The sequence below is a fragment of the Lissotriton vulgaris genome, chromosome 4_1, assembly GCF_964263255.1.
Source record: "Lissotriton vulgaris chromosome 4_1, aLisVul1.2, whole genome shotgun sequence".
In the NCBI taxonomy this organism is placed as follows: Eukaryota; Metazoa; Chordata; class Amphibia; order Caudata; family Salamandridae; genus Lissotriton; species Lissotriton vulgaris.
Genome location: NC_141691.1, coordinates 629,059,897 through 629,081,701, shown reverse-complemented (window position 1 = coordinate 629,081,701; position 21,805 = coordinate 629,059,897). Strand labels below are relative to the sequence as shown.

Genomic DNA, 21,805 nt, shown 5'->3' with positions numbered 1-21,805 from the left:
TGAATGCAAGGTTTACAAACAGTGCAACATCGACCTTACGGGAGGGTCTACTACCCGCATATCTTGGACAAGATAGCGTCATACAAATATATTGCGGCCAAAATATAGCAACACGGAGGTATGTTAAGGTAATTATAGATTTACTTTATATAACTCCAAATATATGTACCTTAATAATGCACTTATACTTTAGGTATGTGGACGCATAGTTAGGAATAGTGTGTTTATAATTACCTATATGTACTTCCCTTCACAATATTTTTGTTTATTCCACCTTATTTTTGTATACCGATATTTCATTCCTTGATATTCTGACATACAATTTTGATGGGTATACTACTAGTACATCGTGGACTAGATCTCGTCATAGAAAAATATTTGGCCAAAATACAGAGTATTACAAGTTTGTGAGTGAATGCAAGTATATGTAGGAAAGTATACATTTACGTAGCTCCTGATATTTGCACTTTGATGATATACATATCTTCAAGATACGTGGACGTAGATTTAAGAGTCATTAATCTACAATTTCCTATACATGCTTGCCTTCTCAATATTTTAATGCTCTATATTTAGGCCACAATATTTTGCTATGCCGGTATTTCTGTCTTCGGTTTTTGACATGCATCGACAATGCAACTCGCAGGCTTTCCAAAACTAAAGTCCTGAGCATAAGTTGTATGATAACCTAAATTCTCCTATTGGTGGAAGACATAGTCGAATACAGACTAATTCCCAGTGAAGGTGCCTCTACAATAAGGGTTTCCCCAGAATTAGTTCTCTCTCTTCAAATCTGATTATCTCCGGTTGCATCGACTCCAAATTGGTACCCAAGTTTTGAACAAAAGATGCAGTTCATACTAGGGGAATACTAAAGAGGCGGACACTAGTGCAGCATTTCACAAAATAAGACTCCTAAAATCTCAGTAAAATAGAAAAGATGCAAACACTGCCTGAGCCAGAAAGACTTGTTACAGAATGTGGACCCTGCATTACAAGAGCCATGCATAAAGTTTGCCTTTTTGAATTGTGAAAAAGATACTGTAAACCCCCAAACTTAAGCAAATCTTGTTTTTTTAATTGGACCAATAAAACTTTGCTTAATTGTATCTTTTGGACACTTTGAAGTAAAAGGAATGTCTTAAATTGAGCCACAGCCTAACATGAGCCGCCATGGGGCTTCTGCTATACGCCGGCACCGTTTGAACTGTTCAAAACGGACATGTAGGAAGCTCCGGCAGGAACATGTCATCCCTGCCTATGTCCTCACTGCCAAGTCATACTGTCCAGGGCCTATTAGAAATAAGTTGAAACTTTTGCACCATTAATCATTAGTTCTTGGCCAAGTGTTGAATTGGCTCTGTTTTTCAGATAGTAAATCCTTGTATTTGAGAAAGTTAATACATTTAACAGGCAGAACTCAGGAATATGTACCTACATTTGTTTCTTATGAGGCTTGGTGACTGCCAATTGTGGTGTTTTTTTACTCTTGGCTTCTATAATGTTGGGTTAGTTGCCAAGAGCTTCTCAGGCTGAAATTTAGTGTTGGTCGCCTCAGTGATGGTCACATGTTTTTAAATGCGCTGGAATCAGAGGTGTCTAATAAAAGACATTTAGCTCATGTCAGTCTGTTGAAGTGGCGCTTACTTGAGGCCTACTTATCGTGTACAATGGAAGGGGATGGTAAGGGCCTGCGAGGCGCACTCCTGGCCGACAAGTGAAAAGCCTCTTCTCAGAGACTGGAGAATAGCTGGTGATGAGGACCATTCACCTCCAAAAGCAGAGCTTATTATCCTCACACTGTGATGAAATGGGGTGTACCCTGGGAAGCCGACATATCCTCACTCCAGACAAGCACTGACATTTCACCCCTAGCCGATTACAGCCAGTGCACGGAGGGAGCAAAAAGGAGCCGTTCTCCGCAACCAACAATAGACCGGCTAATGAGAGAATGTGCGCTCTAAAACTGTCTTTCACTGGCCCTGCTGCCATACTTGGCTGTTTCCAGGCATGTATTCCACACATTCTTGTCTGCTGTATTACTTAAAAATGTAAGAATTGGTAATTTTAGAATTGGCTGATCCTGATTTTTAACACTACATACGCGAAAACCTTTTATATATGCTATCAGAAAAATAATAAATTTAAAACATATTTTATCCGAAAATTAGTTGTTAAGCTCTCTAAGGAATAATTCTGATGATGAATGGCTTAAAAACTGGAAGTTCTACAGACCCTTTCAGGATTGGTGTTGTGAGGTAACATTGCTCTATGAGCCCGAGAAGTTCGTATAATTAATGAAAGAGTAGTGATTTGAGGTTTTCAATACGGACACCTCACCCCTGCCTCAAGGCTGATAACTGGTTCTGCCTCCCAACACAGCATCAAGTTCAAAATACTTTGGATCATTTAAAAGCCGAGCCATTTCAGAAAATTGAACAACCTAGATTGAAACACTTCCTCTGTGTGCAGCTGCACCACACACCTCATAAAAATAAACAATTATAGCAAAAAGAAATAAAGAGAGAAAACTGACTTCAGCTACCCTCCATCATGGAGAACGAATGCTCCTGAGACTGATCCCCACTCTCCTGTCGTTCAGGAAAGCAATAGAAGCCTCCAGTCTCCTTCCCCGGACTGACCAGCAGCTCTCATTCTAAGCAGCACTTTTGTATTATTTCAGCACGATTTGTAAATGTTAAACGTCCTTCTGCGACTTTCAAATACAAGAGCAAAAAGACATTATTTTGTGCTATCAATTCGACTCAATAACATTTTAAAAATTGAGCACTTCTGTCCTACGAATTGTTTAATTGATTCAAAATTAGCACATCCGTCATTTATCATTCATACTGTGCCTACAATTCTTTTATGCTTTTGCCATGGTTGCCAATATTGTAATGAATAACCACATCATTTTCTTTTTGGTTTCCAGGCCTTCTGCGTTATCGAGTAGCCCGACGTATCCAGACCTTCCCTTCATCAGGATTTCCCCTCACAGAAACCACGGAACCTCAGAGTCTCCTTTCAGCCCTCCCCAGCCGTATATTAACCCTTACATAGACTACATCCGGTCACTGCACAGCAGCCCGTCTCTGTCCATGATCTCGACTGCTCGTGGACTCAGCCCGACTGACAGTGAGTTCACTTTGCCTTCTTGGTACATGCCTGTTGCACTGTTTCTAATTTCCTTGATATCTGCCATATATCTGAGGCCAAGTTCAAAAACACAGCCATAAACATAATAAGTCTATGCTATTTCTGCATTTGCGTAATTTTTAAAAGTTTGCCTATACATAAGCATTTCCACCAAATCCAGGTGATCCATTTTTGTTATCCCTAACCCTATATATGCATCTCTTCATACTTTATCCACTTTCATGGTTAATAAATTTACACATCAAATAGTTATTTTCTCATCACATAAATTTCCTCTAATAACAAAAATATTTCCACCTAAACACATAAGGTCAGATTCAAAAAGGAAAACTTTTTGTGTAAGTTTACTTTTTTGGGGTATTCACAAACTAAGATTTAATGGTAAATTTACGACTGCGAAGACTCTCCGTTCGGAGCAGAGAACTCTGCAAAAACAAATATAGGATAGAGCTATCATTTTAAATGCCGAGTTCTGGCCCCGAATGTGAAGTCTCCACAGCCCTAAACCTATTATTAACCTGTAGTTTGTGAATACCCAAAATAATGAAAACTTACACAGAAGTGCAAGTTTACTTTTGTGAATCTGGTCCAAAGAGTCCTTCCTAGATACATTCAGAGACACCTGCGTTGATTGGCTTGCTTCATCGACCTGTCCGCACCACTCTCACTTTTCCTCTGAATTTTAATAGGTAAGTATAATAAATGATATGTGTGTTTGTCTGAATACCCTCAAAGTGCTTTGTGCTTGTTCACCTAATTTGTTCTGCATCTCCCTATTCCTAGTCCATAGGAATATGCACTTCTATAAATCTCCTAGACTTTACAAGTACATGATTTGAGCACTCTGTGCGTATTTAGCACCCACATAAGGTACTCCTCTAAATGCATAATGTGTAAAATTAAATACATTGTAAATTGCAGAACATTATGTGTGAGTAATTTGTGACTTTGTCTGTGCTTAAGATGCCCTTAATATAGGAAAAGCTTTGGGCATCAGGCCCAATAAGTGCCACAACTGGAGTAATATACTGTGACACCGTTTAACAAAACAGAAACGCATCAAGGTTATCGATAAGACCGCAGCTGTGTTGTCAAATCTCTGATGGCCCTGCTAGAGTCCATGAGCAGCATGCCTTTCCCTGAGAAGGTCACGTATGCAAAACAAGTCACATTTTTAATTGAAGGCCATAGAGCATTTAGGAATAAACCAAAAAGTCTGCTCTGAAAATACGTAAATTTCCAGCTGAACACCGTTGTGCAGCGGTTCTCCTCCTCCTGTTGTAGACATTTTCGTTTGATTGTAGGAGACAGAATTAGAGTTAACTGGTAACAGAATTGCTTAAGTTGCGGAGATAGAGTGTATCATTTCTCCCCAGTTTTAGTCGTTGTCTGAAATAGCGTGTGTACTGTCAACTGCTAGACATTTTGGTAGCGTAAAGGGGATTTAGAGCCCTTCCATTGCTTGCCATTGGTTGACTTCATTGTCACTCCTATTTCCGTGCATTGGGTTGGTTAGTACATGCTGATTTTATTTTCTCTCTGTGTGTTTGCCCCTGCTGGGGCTCATGGCCATAGTGCATTGAGTGTCCACCCGCTGCTCGACCTCTGACTGCGGCCCTATGTTTTTCTTTTTCAATAGTACATCAGATTCCACCTCACTCTCTCTTCTTCTTCAAACAAGGTTCATAGTAGCGGAGAAAGTATATTTTCCGACTGTGTGTGTTCAATATATTTTTCTGAATTCTGTTATTTTGTTTGCATGGAAGACATGTCCTTCAGTGTTGCCTTTGCATCCCGCTTTCCATCCTTTTTCCCTCCGTCCGCACTGTTTTTGCCCCCCCTCCCTTCCTTCGTCTGTTGCTCTGGGTTTCGACCTCTCTGTCTGTATCTCTGTGATACTGCTATAACCATGCTACAGCATATTTGAGTTTATTTTCCGAATTGATATCACTTATAGTTTTCTGGCATTTGTTTTAGTTGTATTGCAGACAGTGCTTAATTTGAGCTGGTGGTTTCCGGTGCTCAGCACCGGCACTTAATCATCAACACCAGCACTTTTGATGAGCTCCAGTTAAGGACACATCCATTTATGGTAGGCACGGGGAGATTAAGTGGTTTGTCCAGAATCACAGCCCACGCTGAGATTCGAACCTGGTTCCCCAGCGCCGAAGTTGTTAGCTCTGGCCATTATGCTACCTCCTCGCCCCACTTTCATGATTCCTAGTTGGTGATTTAGGCAGCGCTAACAGGAGAAACAACCTGGTGCAAGCTGCCTTCTGACGAGATCCCGGCATTTATGTTTTTTTACAAGTTAACCACTGATTGCAGATAGGATATTCCTTTGCTTTGTTTTTTCTCCCTCCGTCTGTGATGCCTTTACCTGCTCCCTCGCTCCCACCCTTTGCGTGCCTTTGCCCCCCTCCCTCCATTGCTCCTTCCCTCTGTTCATGTTTCCTTTGTCCCCATCCCTCTCACCCTCCATACCTCTGGCTTTTGACCCCTTTCGTTGTATCTCCGTCTTTGTTAGTGCTTCAAACATAGTTGAGAAAGTTTATTTCCAGAGTCCGCAAACCACTTACAGTTTCCGACTTTTGTCATTTTAGTTGGATTGCAGACATGATATTCCTTCACATGCTCTCTCCGTCCATCCGTCGGCGTTCCCTTTACTCACTCCAGCCCTCCGTCCTGTGTCTTTCATGCCCTCCCTCTCACCCTCTCTCTCTATGGCATTTGACTCCTCTCTCCATTACCATATCATATCTTGCCATACCATAATACCATACCATATCAAACAAAGACAGGCCATACCATAACACGCCATACAATCCCATACCATACCACACTAGACTATACAATGATAGGCCATACCATGCATTGAAGGCCATACCATAAAAAACAAAGATGCCATACAATCCCATACCATACCACACTAGACTATACAATGATAGGCCATACCATGCATTGAAGGCCATACCATAAAAAACAAAGATTGCCCATACCTTACTACACTATACCACACAATGACACAATAAACCCTACCATAACCTTAATGTGCAGTGATAAGTCATACTATACAATACAATTACAGGGAATACCATCCCATACCGTACCATACATTACATACCATACCTGACCTACTGTACCTTACTACACCATACCATGCCATACAATATCATACTATATAATGACGGGTCATAAAATACTATACAGGGAAATACCATGCCATAATATAAAATGGCAGGCCACACCATCATATACCATACCATCTCATACTATACAAGGACAGCCATGTCATACAGGCCATACCATAGATTACCATACCATACTATATGATGGGCCATACCATACAATACAGTGACATATCATACTATACTTTACAATGGCATACCATATAATTACAGACCATAATGTACCAAATATACAATGACAGTCCATGCCATACCATACTATACTATACAATGACAGGCCATACCATAACATGCTATATAATGACAGGTCATACCAACCCACACAATACATTGAGAGGCCATGCCATACCATTTACAATAGCGAACCATACTATACCTACTATACAATAACAGGCCATACCATACTATACAGCATACTATAACGTACAGCATAGTAGGTAAAAACTGACAAACCCAATAGACTTTGCATGGCGAGACCCATTGGCTTTGCCAGAACCTGTTTGAACTTCCAACTTTCTTTCTGAAATAATGACACTCTACCATAAACCTCTCCTTGCAAGCTGAACTTTTCGTTTTCAGCCACAGGAAACTATCCAGTTGTTACTTACATAGTTCATACGTTCACTGTTGTCTTCACATTTTTCAACATGAGTTACTCACTGAAGTCATACAGCAATGATGTGCTGTGAAATTGCTATCTTTCTTTCTACATTTACTTTGTGGTTTTCATTCGGTTTTGTGAGGTACTGTGGCACTTTCCCTCCCTAGGGCCCCAACGTGTTTTATTGTTCGTTGATTGAGTGGCTATTCTATTTGTTGTGCATGCATGGCCAGCCGTTATTGTAGAGTTACCCAACTGACTTTAAAATAACTGCCCATAAACATTTTATATCTATGCAGAAATACATTCTTAAACATATCTTTAATTCGGAACGACTCCAAATAAAGCAAATGTCCGAAATATGTCCCAGGCTGCCCGAAATTCCATTATGCAAACTGTTTGCTGTTTCATTAGTTTTCCTCTCCTAGATGTGTTTTATTTTACTTTGAGAAGAAAAATCAATGTTTGCTACCAAGCAATGCATTTATAGTTTATCTTTCTGTCATCACTGTATGTCTTCACAAGTTCGGCTACTTTTCTTATAAAGCATGCAGCCAATGTTATTATTAGTTAACCCAGACACATATGTCAGAACACTCAGGAAGTATTTTAAGTGTGTCTGGAAAGATACCATGAGTCCCCACTACTGTACTGCTGTAAAAAACAGTGTCAGCAAGGAATGACCTAATGCCATACCTACTTAATTTATTTTAGTCTCCTTGCCGTTTATTTACATTGGCACACACTCCTACTCAGTTTATCAACCCAGGAAAGTGAAGGCACCCCTTAATTTCAAGTCTGCTTTCTTTGTCTGCATGTTCCCCCGCAGTTTTCTCTCACTGGTTTGTTGGATTTTCCATTAATTGACACCCTCGAATACTCTACTCATATGCAAGGAACAAGGCACCTTTGAAGCAATCATTGACAGCGCCCATAGGGCTGACTTTTTCATAATACACAGGTTTGGTGGGCTTAGCTGGAAGATGTGTGCATGGCAGAGGTTGTGCCATGTTGTGCTGCTGCTGTCACACTTTAAGCGAGGGATGCAGGTAATAAAGTTACTCTACAGGTAGGTCTGCTGTGGTCACACTGTGATCCCCATGCTGCCAGTCAGCCCTGCAGCTGCTGCAGGAGTACAGCTGATGCCACATTAAAAGCACCAGTGCTGGCAGCACTGCTGCTGTCACACTGAAATAGACTGCTGCGCCTTCCGGCTGCACTGACACTATACGTACCCAGTGGTGTCACACTGCAAGCAGCTGGTGCAGAAGGTACTGCTGCTGTCACACTCTAAGCGACTGATGCAGGTAGTAATGACACTGTGAGCCGCCAAGTTGCCATACTGCCATAAGCTGCTGCAGACGGTACTGCTGATGTCACACTGAAATAGACTGCTGCGCCTTCCGGCTGCACTGACACTATACGTACCCAGTGGTGTCACACTGCAAGCAGCTGGTGCAGAAGGTACTGCTGCTGTCACACTCTAAGCGACTGATGCAGGTAGTAATGACACTGTGAGCCGCCAAGCTGCCATACTGCCATAAGCTGCTGCAGACGGTACTGCTGATGTCACACTGAAATAGACTGCTGCGCCTTCCGGCTGCACTGACACTATACGTACCCAGTGGTGTCACACTGCAAGCAGCTGCTGCAGAAGGTACTGCTGCTGTCACACTCTAAGCGACTGATACAGGTAGTAATGACACTGTGAGCCGCCAAGCTGCCATACTGCCACAAGCTGCTGCAGACGGTACTGCTGATGACACACTGAAATAGACTGCTGCTCCTTCCGGCTGCACTGACACTATACGTACCCAGTGGTGTCACACTGCAAGCAGCTGGTGCAGAAGGTACTGCTGCTGTCACTCTCTAAGCGACTGATGCAGGTAGTAATGACACTGTGAGCCGCCAAGCTGCCATACTGCCATAAGCTGCTGCAGACGGTACTGCTGATGTCACACTGAAATAGACTGCTGCGCCTTCCGGCTGCACTGACACTATACATACCCAGTGGTGTCACACTCCAAGCAGCTGGTGCAGAAGGTACTGCTGCTGTCACACTCTAAGCGACTGATACAGGTAGTAATGACACTGTGAGCCGCCAAGCTGCCATACTGCCACAAGCTGCTGCAGACGGTACTGCTGATGACACACTGAAATAGACTGCTGCGCCTTCCGGCTGCACTGACACTATACGTACCCAGTGGTGTCACACTGCAAGCAGCTGGTGCAGAAGGTACTGCTGCTGTCACACTGAAATAGACTGCTGCGCCTTCCGGCTGCACTGACACTATACGTACCCAGTGGTGTCACACTGCAAGCAGCTGGTGCAGAAGGTACTGCTGCTGTCACACTCTAAGCGACTGATGCAGGTAGTAATGACACTGTGAGCCGCCAAGCTGCCATACTGCCACAAGCTGCTGCAGACGGTACTGCTGATGACACACTGAAATAGACGGTTGCGCTTTTCTGCAACCGGTGCAGAAAGTACTGCTGCTGTCATACTGCAAGCACCCAGTGCAGGGAGTACAGCCGCTGGGACATTGTAAGCTCCAGGTGCAAGTATTACTCAGCAGTCACATTGCAAGCACCTGGTGCAGGCGGTGCAGCTGCAAGCGCACTATAGGAACCCAGTGGAGCCACACTGCAAGCAGCTGGTTGCAGGAGGTACTGCTGCTGTTATACTGCAAGCAGTCAGTGCAGAAATTACTGCTTCTGTCACACTGCAAGCACCTGGTGCATGCTACTGTTGCTCTTACAGTATAAGTACCCAGTTCTGTTACACTCCAAGCAGCTGGTACAGGAGGTACTGATGCTGTCATACTGCAAGCAGTCAGTGCAGGAAGAACTGCTACTGTTATACTGCAAGCACCTCGCACTCGCAGTATAAGTACACAGCTCTGCTGCACTTCAAGCAGTTGTTTCAAAAGGTGCTGCTGCTGTCATACTGCAAGCAGCTGGTGCACGGTACTGCTGCAATCATAGTGTAAGTACCCAGTGCTGCCACATTCCCAAGGTACTGCTGCTGTCATACTGCAAGCAGCCAGTGCAGGCAGTACAGCTGCAGGTACACTGCTAGCACCAGGTGTAAGTATTACTGCTGCAGTCACTCTTCATTCACCTGGTGCGGATAGTGCTGCTGTAATCACACTATAGGTACCCAGTGCTGCCACACCCCAAGCCGCTGGTGCAGAAGGTACTGCTGCTGCCATACTATACGCGACTGGTGCAGGCAGCACCGCTGCTGTCAGACTTCAGGTACCTGCTGCCGATAGTACTGGCACCATCACACTGTTTCTGTGTGTCCTCTGCAGTCACTTACTGAGCCAGACTACGCTGATGTATGTTGAGCAGGAGTAGAGAATTCTTCTTGATGGAACGAGCTCTGTAGGTATCTGGCAGCATATAGGTAAAGTTGTCTTCTGTGAATCCTTTATGAATACAGAGTTGGGTATTTCTCATCGAGACTGACAAACCTTGCATTGGGATGCTACTGACCCTTCCCAGCAGGGCTTGGGTTCAGCTCATCTCACAGTGCTGGCATTCCGCAGACAGATAGGGTAGTTTCCGCAGGATAACTCCTTCCGCAGGATAACTCCTGTGGTCTCCGGAAGAGCTGCACTGTCGTGTTATCCATGGTGCAGTTTTGACGCACCATGGAGACCTGGATTAACTGCGATCTGGACTCCTCTCTCACCCCCCTGCCCTGGTGAGATGCAGTGGTGTGGGGGACCTTGGACCTGAGTGCTCTTGACCCGCAGCCCTTTACGGCTTACATTGTGGACCTCTCCTGTGCCGGACATACGACTAATACTTTCCTAATCTGGCCAGTCACCTGCTTGAGAGATAATCTTTGGATTGCCCATACCATGTACTTCATAGTCGAGGTGTGTCTCATATATTACCTGGCCTTATTGTGGGCAGTGCACACTGGGTGATAGCATTGTGGTATCATGCACTACTGAATGTTTTAAGTTAAGAGGCAGCTCTTACGGTTTAGGTGTAACTGGGAGATGGGTAACCTTGGACTGGGTTTACTATTTGACTCGACAGGCATCAAGGGATGAGGAATAGATATGGTCTTATAAGTTGGACATTTCCTTTCCTTGTGGAAGTGATCACATATTGTGTGACTGATTATTTTGAAAAACATTCACTCACAGTGATTTGAAAGGTAGCGGACTGGTGTACATTTGTGGATTGTATTTGTTATTTTTTTATTTCATTTGTTTTCATTATTTACATTATTTGGTTTTAAAAAATATAATGTTCACGTATTATGCATTGAACAACAAGGAGGGACAGGGGAGGGACAATATTTAAAGGGGTCCAGTGTGCACGTCCCATCAAACACTGTCCAAAAAGATGCACAAAGTTCCCCTAGGGAGTAGTATTAATATAGTGGAGTGGTATTGCTTACTCTCTCCGAGTGTGGTTGTATGTGAAAGTCAGGGGCAGGTGTCCCTTGTCGGAACTAGGGATGCCTCACACAACAGGCTGGTTTAACGGCTGCTGTCATATCACCAGCCAATTGTCTCGTGTCATCATCGGCTTCCTGCTCCTACGTCAAGCCGGCGCTGCAATGCCTGACGGGTAGCACTTAGTGCTACACTTTTGTGGAGATCTTTTGTTCCTAGCCGTTGATTGAGTGAGTGTGAGGGGCCTAAGTGATAAAGTAGTGAGCGTGAGGTGAGGTATATTAAAAAAGGTTAGTGTAGTCTACTCTGGTCACTTTATTCATGTAGCTAACTACCTTGTTAAAATAAGAGGGGTATAGGGACTCAACCAAACTATGGGTGGGGGACCCGTTCAACCCTCGTCAGTGATCAGGTCACGTATTATGCACACACACGGCGACTCATGATTGAATTCACACCACTTATTTCACTTGAGCACTGGGGTCTTCGATGCCACATACAACATTGGTATATATGCATATTAATCTTTCAACGTAAACAGTAGTGCAATGTGCCTTGAAGAATTATGAAATAACATTATCATACGAGGAAAACTGTTTGTACAGTTGAGTTAGAGGATATGGTAGATACATTGGAACCGCGTTTAAATTAATTTAAGGTGTAGCAATAGGAGTTCTTCTGTTATTTCTTCTTCTTAGACCCAACTCCTATGTAGCTTTATAGGGGCCTCGCCCCATCATTGTTTTTCTGTTTTTTTACGTCTGCACTTGTGTGCTGTGCCATATCCTGTTTGAGATCTGAGCCTGTGAGATGTGTAACATCTAGGATGGTTAGGCTGCCCTATGGAGCTGATTAGCTTGAGGGGCTGGTGGCCTTTTAACAGCTCTATTACCTGAGGGATAACTCTGCTGTTTAAAGTTTTAGCCAGTTTGGTGTGTAGCCTGGGAGAAACTGTTGCTGGCATCGCTGAGAGTGCTGTATCTAATACATAGATCTTCTTTTTGAGATGTCACTTACAACCTGAGCTATTGCTCTGCTGTCTCGCGTATTACTTAGAGCTGAACAAACGAAGGCATAGTCTTGTTGTCTCAAGTTTTACTGAGATCTGTATAACTTCATGCACAGCTTTACCATGCCATTCACAGCACATTAATAGAGAGTGCTTTACTCCTGAGCTGTTTCCTTCCAGGTAAACAGTAGATGTGGGTTCTGTGTGTCCAGTTGGAAAGGCTTGTGTTGAACGTGCCGATTATTCTGAATAATTAAGTCGAATGAGAGCATTGGTTGAGAAGAAAGTTACAAAATGTACTGATACGATGCACATAAGGGACAGTACGTTCATCTTTGCGAGTTAAGAGTGACAGCCTTGTATGTAGGATAGATAAAATGACAGGCCAAGAGTGGTCATTAGGTCAGTATTGCAGGTGAAACAAGAATCCGTAAACTGTTAACTAAGCAACTAGATCACATCTTCTCCCAGGTAAGCTTCAGCATGGAAGGAAGGCTGCACTTTATTTTGGAAGTACTGGCACTTATTGGCATCAAGCTCTTGCTCTTTGAGGACAGTATATGTACTTCTCGGGAAGAGTTGCTGCACTTATCATAGGGCAATACCAGTGCTTCTGATGAGGACCACTACATTTTAATGAAGTAGAAACTGTATGTCAGCAATTTTCTTATAATCTCACTGAAAAGTAGAGGCACACTTCAACAGCACATACAACTTTCTAAAAACAAAATACACAGTAACGTATGCTCAGCATCACAGCAGTTGGTTATTTGAGGAAGACAAGATTATAACTCGTTGTGCAATGAGGCATTCGACAAATGCAAACCATAAGGGAGGTGCCCCGAATCACACAGTCTGTTGAAGATAAGGAGTAGGGATTATGACGCAAATTCGAGTAGCTGTACAAACTACTGCAAATACAAATGTTTGCTTTCCTTCGAAAGGAGTAGGTTTCAATAAGAATGAAGTTACAAACTTTAACAGAAAATATGGAGGATGTGATTCAAAACAGCACATGAAACATCCACGCTTAAATAGTAAACCCATTATATACAAAAATAAAAATAGACAGATTTTGTGGGACATCACGAACAAAACAAAGTATAAAACTTCACTAATGAGTGTAAACGTTGGTTAGTTATCTCCTCAGACAAACTACGTTCCTGATCTTCTCATGTGTTTTTTTTGGACAATGGACATACTGTCCCCTGACCTTTCTCACTAGCTTTAGCATCAAAGAGTTAAAGTTCTCTTCATCCAGATCTATAAAGGTAATTGAGAAAAAGCAGTATGTGTAAGCTGATGCCCTTCACAACGCGGCCCTGTGTAGTGCTGCGTGGTACGCCAGCCCTCATTTTTTTTAATACATGAATGAGTGCAAAGGTTGAGATCCTGCTCACACCTCTTAATGATAGTCTAGTTTACAGTCTAAGCTTTATGGAAACCGTCACTAGACACAGTAGGCCACTAAGGACTACTACTCATATTATTGAAAGAGAATCTCTTCTAAAGGTGCCACTGAGTTTATTTCGATATTTTGCATGAGTGCTGAGATGTCTGAGTTGAAATAGTGAATTAGCTGTCTGAAATGTCTCTCCCAACTCCAGTGGGGGCTGCTGCTTAACGGGGGTGGCAGGGAGATGGAAAAAAATCCACTTACCTGCAGGCCGGTCGCCGCCTCTTGACCCTCTTTAGTCGTCAATGCAGGAAGCACACAGGCTCGCCTAGCTAATTCTGACGCTGCTGACACCCGCATAACAGCAGCGCTGTGATAGGTCTGAGCACCAGACAGGGACTGGGAGCCTGTGCTTGTTTTCCAACCAGGCTGTGTAAAAAAGCTGGTGGGGAGCATGCAAAGTGTGCATAACTGTTTGGTCGGTCCAAGACAGCCGGTCAAACAGCCATGCGCACTTACAGAGTGTCCACCACTCCTCCCCCTGGCTCCTGCTCTGGCCAGCCCAGCCCTGCCACTACAGAAACATTAAATGATTAAAATATTGGGTTAGTATCATTTTATTTTTCATTTTTGAACTGCTCTCAGAGCAGTGGGGCGACGCTCCTTAGCAGAGGAGCCAACACTGCTTAACTCCTCTGCCTATGATTGTGTGGTTTGTCTTGGCCCAGAGCACTTCAGTTTTTATTGAGTTAATTGGCCACAGTTTTCAGTATGGTAAAGTGCAGTGGAAGGAGCTTAGTAATTTTTTTTATTATTGAACATAAAAATTGTACTTAAGATTTTTTTAGTTTAATCAAGAATTCCATTTAGACCATGAAGGAAGCAGTTCCACTTCGCTGAGCGTGACTTATGGACTTGGGATGATCTTACTCCAGTACTTTTAGATGCACAAGTTTCTACTTAACATGTATTCATGTTAGTTAGTTAAAAGCTTTAAAAGCTTTATTCGGGTTACAAAAAGCCATAAAAGCATACAAACATATTTTAAAATCAATTAAAAAAAAAATCAGCATCTGGAAAATATGCGATTAGGAAAGTATTCAAAATTTTAGGCCATCATTCCATAAACTCCTTATAATCTAAAAAGGGTACTGCATGAAACAGTATCTCTTGAGGCTCAACATGTTCTGAAAAAGATATCGCCCCATCCTTCCTAACCTTGCTAGATAATCATACAATGTCAACGGATAATTCATCATATCATAAAAATACCATCGCTCAATAAAAAGCTTCAAAACATAAACATAAACCTTCAGACAATGTACTACTCTTACTTCCGCACAATTCCCCTGCATTTGACAACAGAGGTAAAGAATCTATAATAATCTTATGCATATTAAATCAGTCTGAAGCAATTGTAAGTAAGCCAAACCCTCTTTACACCTCCTAATATTTAACGGTCTCAAAAGAGGTAGGAGTAGCTGTGATCTTTGCAATCTATAGAGCTCACAAAAGAAAGACATATGTAGCTGTGATTGCTCGGTGATTGAGTTGCATGGGCAGGGTATCAAGTCTTTTGAAGCAAATACTTTGGAGGGGTAAGACACCAAAAATTGGGGCAATCCCAATCTAAATCTTGACAAATAATATCTCTGGTGGCATGGTACTTTTAGTTGGTATGGCTCTATACATGGTTTAGTACAAATGGGAAGGTAGGCCACCATTAACCCGGTCTTTGAGTCAACCCCCATTCATTCCGGCCATCCAATTTAGCAGATCTCCTTTTACCAGAGGTCTAATTCGAGGTGCTATAGACTTCAGGATGAGAAACAGATCGGATCTATCAATGGCATCAAGTTATTTTCTTTAACAAACATAAGTCAACTGATCTTATGTGCCCCTGCTAGGTTTAGACAGTCAGAACTCACCATTTGTGTCAACGCCGCTTATGTCCTACACCAGACTGGCAACCAGAGTTGTTGCCATCCTTATTAGATCACCTATAAAGTTTAAACCTTGCTCCTCGTGCACTATAGTGGCAGGAACACTGGGAGGAAATAACATAAGTCTTCACAAAAACTTATTTTCACTATTCTGCAGGCCCGTCTGGGTCAATATGCCCCCAGACACCAGCCCCATAGTTAGCAATTAATATAGGTCTATCTTTATAGATAGTAATCTAGGGGCATATACCCTAACTTACTGGCAAAGTTGCATAGGGACACTACTGCTTGTTCAAAATGCTTGACCCTTCCCCCCTAAGATGTAGCAGGGTGTTCCTACTGTCTAATGGTACTCACAGATACATAAATATGGACCCACATTTGAGGGATACTCCATCAATATGAAAGGGAGTTACTTTACTCTACAGTTGCCCACAGATTATTCAATAAGATTTAGTTTTATTCGTGGAGAGGCCTAGATCAGACATAAATGTCACAAAGCTGTTAAGTAGTTTCTGCAGGCCCTTCCCTGCTCACGCCATGAGGACGCAATCATCCGCATACATAAGAACAGGTAGATCATGTGTCCCCATCCTGGGTGGGTCAGATGAAACTTCGATCAAACAGGCCTCAAGAGCATTAATATAAAAGCTAAAGAGGAAGGGTGCCAGCACACAACCTTGTCTGACACCATGTCTGATCTTTATATAGGAGGTACACTCCCCACCTGACCCGTACCTAAGCTTGCCTTTTACATCTGTGTGCAACTGGGCAAGGTGGTGGACACATTTGGGATTGGCACCCTGACTTAGCAGCATAGTCCACTGCTTTCCCCTTATGACATTATCAAATGCTGCTCTTAAATCCATAATCTCCAGGACAAGGCAACCCCATTTGACGGCCACATACTTGCTCATTATTAATTGTAAATTCAGGCACTGATCTGCCGTACCTAATCCATGCTGAAAGCCATATTGTACCAATGTTATAATGGCTTTTTCGTGAGCCCAGTTCTCTAGTTGGTCAAGTAGAACTCCACCTAGAGTATTGGCTGCGGCATCTATTAAAGAGATTGGCCGGTAATATTGTGGGTCGCTTCTATTTCCCTTTTTAAAAATTGGCACAATCGTTGCTGCGACCACGACTTATGGGGCGATGCATTAATTTGCACTCCTCAGAATGTTCACCAAGACTGGGCCACAAAAGGACAGGTTATCTTTATAAAGATCTACAATACTTATCTGTTCATTAAGGTCATACAACTTAGCAAAATGGTTAACTCAGTCATGCTCAGGTATTGTTACCGCAATACCAGTGATTAATCACAGGATGTTGAGCTTCCCTTCCGAGACTTCTAGCGCGATTCCCCAGCTTCGAGGTTGACCATTCTAGCCATAAGGCCACATTTATACTCTTTGATAATATAAATTGCTCCATTTTGTTGTATTGTTTTCTCGATGTTCAAATAATGCTGGGACATACATGTATCTGACCATATTTTATTGCATCAAGATACTGGGTCAAATTCTTAGAAATTTCTGCACAAGTTCACAGCCGGGTTTTTGAATTCTTTCCTAACCAGGCTGTCTGTATCAAACTCATTCCCAACCCTACAGCCTTTCCTTGTCCATTGACATTCACTTGTAATGAGTAGCTAGAAGTATGGACACATGAGGACTGTCAGAATCAGTTTACTTCAAGAAGCGTAATCTGTATTCTGCCTTAAGAAAGATTTAAGTTTAGGAATACTTGTTTTGCCCATCAACCTTTGGCTACTTTTACAGCTTTGCAATGAACTTTCCAAGAACTAATTTGAGTATTTTACCTCGGAAGGCAAACGTTGCTTTCTGCTGAGGTGAATACATTAAAAACCTGCATACCATTCACTTCCACCTTTGACCCGTTGTTTATACGAGTAGCTAGTCACCTTGTAAAAACCTCTAGCGAGAACGTTGCTCCTAGTCAACTGGTTTTAATTTTCATACTTTGTTTAAATACCTCTAGCACGCAGGCACATTTTCATATTTATTGTTTAAGAATTTGTTTTTCTGAACCTATATTTATGGACAGGGCTATATCTTTCGTCCTAGGGAGGCAGGAGGGAGGGTGACGGGTTTTAGGGAACCAAAGTTAAAGAGTTTGAACACAATTAACATGGATATTTGTACTGTACTCAAGCAATGGGGGCGAATTCTTGATAGAAATGACGATATATGTAAATATTTGTCTTTCTTGTTCTACCAACTGCATTTCAGCTGCATGTTTTTGTAGAACTCCCATCTTTGAAGTGACTATGGTCGGGGAATGCTCCGGTTCGACATCTTTCTTACAGCTCACGCTGGTAACAATGCTTTTGATGTTTTATTTCTAGTTCCACATGCTGGCGTTAATCCAGCCGAATATTACCACCAAATGGCGCTGCGCAGTCCTTATGCTGACATGTTCCCTTCAGCAGCTACAGCAGGAGCAAGCGCCCTGCATATGGAATATCTGCATGCCATGGAAAGTAAGTGACATTGTTTTATTTTACTAAAGCGTACTTTTAGGACTGTTAACTTCTAATTTTCTTAAATTCGATATTTGTTCATGTTTTTACATATCAAAAAAGGTGAGGAATCCGGAATCCTTAAATTATAGATTAAAAAAAGCAGCCTTCCATCTTGGCTGTTCATCATTCCTGTGTCTCCATGGAACTGGGCAGACACTCAGTTCCTCTCTGTCGCTGAGGGCTCAATGGAACTAAAACCTGTAGTGGGATGGCTTTTCTAAGTGTGTCAGGTTTTTGAGAGATTTAGCTGCACCCTTTTCAGTGGGGAAAAAACGTTATTTTAGTGACCTATTTGAGGATTATGAATGAAGCAGATTGTAAACATGAACCTCATAATGGAAACGTTTCTCCTGCTAGCTGTCACAAAGTAGATGTAGGTAACTGGGCCTTTGAATATTGAAGTGATCCAGAAGGGCATCACCAGTGCTTAATTTGAGATGAGACTTGGGAGCCACCACTTATTTTCCCTCATTAGACATTTACAGAGAGTGGATAAAAAACAGGGGGGAATGGTGGAGAAAGAAAAACACAGAAAAACCTCCACCAAGGGAGAAAGCAGGAACCTGCATGGCGGGATAAAGGGGGAAGGCGTGCCTGGCGATATGAAAGCGGTATGAGGTGGATTTAAGATATTCAGCCTTTGTATTTGGGATGCTGACATTTAAAAGGGTCCGCCATTGGCTTGTGAGTATGGCTTGAGCACCAGCGCTCATTCATGTACAAATTAAGCACACAGGCCTACAGTGTCCTTGGGATAAGCAGAGAGGCAACAGTACCTATGGATTCCATCTATAATTTTGCAGCGTGAACCTCTTCTGGATTCAGATGCTGTGCATTATTCCACTATCTAGTGGGTGGGTCCATCATGATTTTCTTAGTTCTCTTTTATTCTTCTTCTTTATTTTATAACTTTTTGCCTTTGAGCCACCCTGGCAATATGTGGTATAAGCTTAGCTCAATACATTCTTGCCAGCAGCTGACAAAATGGAGATCTGGTTTCTAATGTTTATTTCTGGAGTTTAGTAAACTTGACCTAACCTTTCTGCACCGTTTGCATGGTTATGTTATTTACATATCCTTGTTAGCATATCCTAATGGTATTGACAAATATGCATTTTGGAGCTCCTCGTGACACCTTTGCCTCAACAATGGTGTCTGGAGGCTATTGATGATATTATTTGCAAGCAGATTCTGTTTGAACTGCAGATGCAGAATGCACATCGTACAGAATATATGCACACTGACTATAAACCAGCATTGGCAAAGCCAAAAGGTCTCACCTCTGGAACCCTATTGGCTTTCTATGCGTTTTGCATTCACACATTGTCCACAGAGCATGGTATCCACAAATTGTGAGTTCCATTGCCCAAGATCACTTATTGAGCCCCTCTCACAGCACTGAAATGACACATCGGCAACCGGAAAACTTGGCAGCTATGAAATATAAGTGAATACAGATATTTGTATGTGCTTAAAATATCTCATAGTTTCATATGAATTACAAAAAGACCACATGAATTACATTTGCACTATTGGTTCAGGCACAAATGGATATACGATTCATTTCTGAAGTTCACACACACGGTTCACTATAGAAACATATAAATCTGCAGTGTGTGCTCTGTGCAGGGGACTGCCATGCACGCCATTAACGTGTTTGGAATCCCACCCTTTGCAGAAAGGAAGTACTAAGTCACTTGTGGCAGAACACATCCACATCTTAAAGGATTCCACATGGAACACTAAAGAAGCTTGAATAGATGTGCAAAACACAAAGTGGAGATTTGCTGTGGTCTTAGGATGCATGCAGCGAGGACATTAGCCACAGAACAGCATTCCAGCAGTGGAGCAGGAGTGAGCGGAGTGGTGCACAGTGTATGTTGCAAGTGCACCATGTGGAAACGAGCGTGACTCCAGCACGTTTTCCGTAATGTACTGTTAACTCTGAGCTTAAATGCAGCATCACAGAGATAGTATACCCACCATGAGTTGGTGTCTGTTCTGGCTGCTTCCTAAACACCCTTGGCTCGGATATTAGCTTTCTCTTGAAAGACAAGACCAGCGTCCAATGGGAAGAACTGTGCATGATGACTTTTCACTACACTAGCATTGGGTAACGCATTGACTACTTGGATACAGCTCATGCGCAATGGAGATTTCAAACACTAGACCATAAGTCTTATGTTTGTAGGACCATGCTATGTGATCCACGTCATCTTTTAGAAAATAATACTGCCTTGATATATTGGTGTCACACAAAGATTAATTATTGTACTTACTTTATTGTCACTCCGAAGTGAATGTGATATGTAAACATGGTTCATGGCTCACTTTCTATTCTGTGGTTCAAAGATGCGACTGCAAGTCATTCCAATGTCCGGGGGCGCGCCAGGGTGGGAAGCATTGTGTAGTGAATTGTGGGAGGGAAAGCAGCACATGAGGGAGAAGCAATACTGTGGTGGAGAGAAGCACACAGGGAAGAAAGCAACACAGAGCACACAGGAGAAGCCAGGGAGGGAGCCAGCATAATCAAGCATAAGGGAAGGGTAGACAGGACATTGGAGAGAACATCGGCAAAAGAGAGCAACATGGAGCATGGGTGGGGGCACATGGGCGAGGGAGAGCATGACTACGGGTGGGAGAAGAGAAGCACCTAGGTAAGAGAAGGCACCATGAAGGGGGTAGAAGCGCACAGAAGGGAGACAGCTGGAAAACACAAACACTCTTACAGAGTGCTTAAACAAAAAACAAAAAGGTAGTTTTCTAAAAGCAAGCCATTAACTAAAAAACAAGCAACTGAGAGTGACAGTAAATCCAACCAATGGTAAGCAACAGGCAGGCAGGCTGCAAGCCCCTCTATGTTCTTGGTAAGCCCAAAATATGTCTTTCTCAATGAGACAGCTTGCACTGTCTGGAAGGCTCGACCTAAAGACTCTTGGACATAGAGTCAACACCAGCAGTTCTGAGTTAAAAACACAAATATATTGCACATCCTACCCTGTCAAGACCTGCATATCAAGTCATGATATCCTTCCTCCCTAGAAACTCAACCGAGAGAGTTGGAATCCAGTTAGAAGCCCAGCAGGGCAGAGACAGCTTCCAGGCCCTTACTTTTAGCATCTGTCTTTTATAAACAGAGAAAAACTGCTAAGTAGGGTCATCCACAAGGAAGTTCAACTGGGGAGCCAACATAGTTTATTGATAATGAGATAGATTAAACTATTAAAAAGAGTCAGACAAGAAATCCCAGACCAATGCTAACCCCGCCTCCCTTCCCCTTTCCCCTGCACTGTACACAGATGGGGAGAGGGCGAGTGTACTTGCAATTGAACGCCGGGGTCGGTCTTGAAAAAAGTGATCAGTGTCTTCTCATACTGCATATGTAGCAAGTTTCATTGCAAACTCAAGATGATGGACGGAGTGCTGCAACTTTTCAGACAGTCACCCCCAGTCACAGATCTGGGTTGAATCCATCATCGTTCTTTAGCTCACTCCGCCACCCCAGTTCAGACCCAGCCATTTTCATTGACTCGCCAAGATGGC

The 21,805-nt window shown here is 42.8% G+C and overlaps 1 protein-coding gene across 1 annotated transcript in view; it reads left to right on the top strand.

Annotated features, from left to right (window-relative positions):
* GLI3 (GLI family zinc finger 3) overlaps positions 1 to 21,805 on the top strand; it is a 394,212-nt gene that overhangs the window by 273,290 nt on the left and 99,117 nt on the right. Inside the window, exons 5-6 of the mRNA XM_086964868.1 lie at positions 2,936 to 3,138; positions 18,086 to 18,220. Coding sequence (XP_086820994.1) covers positions 2,936 to 3,138; positions 18,086 to 18,220 — 338 coding nt within the window. The remainder of the gene's footprint in view (positions 1 to 2,935; positions 3,139 to 18,085; positions 18,221 to 21,805) is intronic.